The sequence below is a fragment of the Octopus bimaculoides genome, chromosome 28 (assembly GCF_001194135.2).
Source record: "Octopus bimaculoides isolate UCB-OBI-ISO-001 chromosome 28, ASM119413v2, whole genome shotgun sequence".
Classification (NCBI taxonomy): domain Eukaryota; kingdom Metazoa; phylum Mollusca; class Cephalopoda; order Octopoda; family Octopodidae; genus Octopus; species Octopus bimaculoides.
In genome coordinates, this window is record NC_069008.1 from 10435728 (window position 1) to 10438769 (window position 3042).

Below are 3042 nucleotides of genomic sequence, written 5' to 3' on the forward strand. Positions count from 1 at the left end.
TTGTACTATCGTTTTTAATACAAATACGGGGGGGGGGGGGCACACGACTACATGAACTAAACAATACACTCATCACCAGGAACTACCCACCATCACTAATTGATATAGGCTTTGAACATGCTCTACAATTCAACATTCATGATCTCAGACATCCCAAACTAAAGAAGGATTAACAACCAAAAGCCCTACCATACATCTCCACACATGACCCCCTTAACAATGAAGCCTTTGACACCATCCTCCAGAACATTCCTCTATTAAAAAGGGACCAAATAATGAAGTTAATCCTCCAAACGCACACCATCATAAAGAGCAAAAGACAACCTAAATTTATGTAAAGTTTCTTAACACAAGCCCAAGTACACTTGGCAACAACACTGAAGCCGTCAGTAAAAAAATGCAGAAGACCTAACTATGGTATATGCGTCAACCTAATTGAAGGATTGGAGTTCTCTTTCAAACAGGGTCAACGTTTTACAGTGAAAAACAACTTCCCATATGCTTTGGAAAACTTAATATATGTATTAACTTGCTCAGGGTGTCGAGAGCAATACATAGGTCAAACCAAAAACAGTATGCCAAAGGATGACACTACATAGATCCCAGATTAAAATTTGGGAATACAGAAAAATAGCACTCAGTGAACACATCAACATTTGCGCCACTAATGAACAACCCAGCTTCATAATTTTTCCTCTCTATAAATTCAGGGACAGTGCAACATATAGTCAGCACATTAGCAAAAAGTCATATTCTATCACAAAATTTAAACCCCTTTTGAATGCCTCCACCACAAATGACACTATTACGAGTGCCTTAGAATAATACCCATGCAAATGTTAAAAACGATATATTCAGAACAGAGCAATTTCAATCACTACTACTATAACCACAACAGGTCACTTTTAAGTCACTTGACTATTTAAGAGCATTTCACTAACAACCTACCACTCCCATCTTCTTCTTTACTGTCTCCTTTCTTGGCTACTATTGCTTAAACAATCAAAACTAAGAACCCACATCCTTCATATTAAATATTCCTTCAGACCTGCTACTACCTACCTACTGAGCCTTCACAAAAGAGAGAAAGACAGAAAAAAGGAAAATGTCTCATGTATTTGAAAACTATGGAAATATTTAAAAAAAATATTTCATTTAATTTTCCCACAATTTATTTGTTTTTCATGTTTTACTCTAAGTTGAAAAAGTCGCAAAAGTCATACTAAAATGTTCATGATAAAATTATTTTAGCATTTTCTACCTTGTCCTATTTTTATTATATATATATATATAGCGTGAGAGAGTTAGGGGTTGGGGGTTCAACCCACTAAGGGATAGTATCTATCCAGTATACTGCTGGGAGGGTACCCAATTATTGCTACACTAGTGCTATACTAAGTGCAATCAATGGGAGCGGGTAAAAGTGGAGGTTTTACCCAAAATTTGTGTAACAATTAGAAATATATATATATATATATATATATATATATATATACATACATATACATACATACACACACACATATATATAACAGAAGCAAAACCTCTAAACAGTGGCTAAATCTGCTAGAAATATCAGCCAGTTCTTCCTTGAATTACAGTATACTGTTTTAGGAAAGAAAGGTGACACTGGATAATGTTGTCCTGGGTACACACTTCCATAGATAAAGAAGGTAATGGCCGTGGATGGAAAGCTTTATGATGAGAAGGGTATGTATTTGCTCAAAAGGATTGACCTGAGCTGATCAACAACATGAACAAGACCACCACCACCACCATTAACCAATGTGGGAGCTTTTACACAATCACTAAAAAGTTATAAACAGCAGCTAAAGCTCTTTTAAATGACACCTTACAGGATTACAAAATAGAAGAGCACATTAGACATGTGGTTCATGGCTAGAAAATAAAGCGAGTCCTAGATACACTAGGTGTGAATGAAATACAGGATGGTCACTTCTGGATCATCTTCAATCACAAAAGTGCTGGAGCAGTGCTGGAGCAGTGCTGGAGCAGTGCTGACTCACTAGGGACACATTAGATAATGTAGTCCTAGATGCATTGTGTTAGGACAAAAGACAGGATGGTCACAGTTGGGATGTTTTTAATCTATTAAATCAGGCCAGACCTGGAGCTAAAACGACAATAACACGGAAAAACACTTCAGATTATGTAGTCCCAGAATGTATTATGTCTGAATGAAAGACAGGATGGTCACTGTTGGAACACCTTTGATTAGAGGTCTGCTGGTTCAAGACTTACTAGGGTCTAAATAACAAGAAGGAAAGGCATGCTAGATGATGTAGTACAAGGTAAACTATGTCTGAATAGATGAAAGAAGAAGGGGGAAGAGGAGGAGGAGGAGGGGAGGAATAGGAGGAGGAGGAGAAGAAGGGATGGTCATATTTAAAATGCTTTTTATCAAGTGTCTACTCAATCAGACTTGACCTAAGGCTAAAAATCAACAACATTTACCTGAAGCTGAAGATTTCCATCTTCTTCTTGGTTAGGTCAACAGTTAATTCTTCATTGTTCATCTCTACTCTGGCCCCAACACTTGAGTGTGCTGTGCCTGTGATTTGAACCCCTGCTCTGAATTTAAAGGCCTTGACAGACATTTGTCCCGTCATACGTAGGGAGACACTAGTGGAATAGAGAAATAGAGAGTTTAAGTAAATGAGTGGGTGAGAAAAAGAGAGAGAGAGTGAGTGAGTGAGTGAGTGAGTGAGTGAAAGATGTAAAGGTGATAGATAGTGGAGTATCTCAGAGTGCGAGTGAGAGATAAAGCAAAAGTATTTCTAGGTGTGTACAGGTATGATTGTGTGTGTGTGTGTGTGTGTCTTGTTGGCACTCCGTCGCTTACGACGTCGAGGGTTCCAGTCGATCCGATCAACGGAACAGCCTGCTCGTGAAATTAATGTGCAAGTGGCTGAGCACTCCACAGACACGTGTACTCTTAACGTAGTTCTCGGGGATATTCAGCGTGACACAGTGTGACAAGGCTGGCCCTTTGAAATACAGGTACAACAGAAACAGGAAGTA

At 38.5% G+C, this 3042-nt stretch overlaps 1 protein-coding gene across 4 annotated transcripts in view; it reads right to left on the reverse strand.

Moving 5' to 3' along the window:
- Nucleotides 1-3042, reverse strand: part of LOC106873345 (uncharacterized) — a 253626-nt gene that overhangs the window by 120783 nt on the left and 129801 nt on the right. For all 4 annotated transcript variants that reach the window (XM_052977316.1, XM_014920673.2, XM_052977317.1 and 1 more), the window contains one exon: nucleotides 2476-2643. In XM_052977316.1, coding sequence (XP_052833276.1) covers nucleotides 2476-2643 — 168 coding nt within the window. The remainder of the gene's footprint in view (nucleotides 1-2475; nucleotides 2644-3042) is intronic.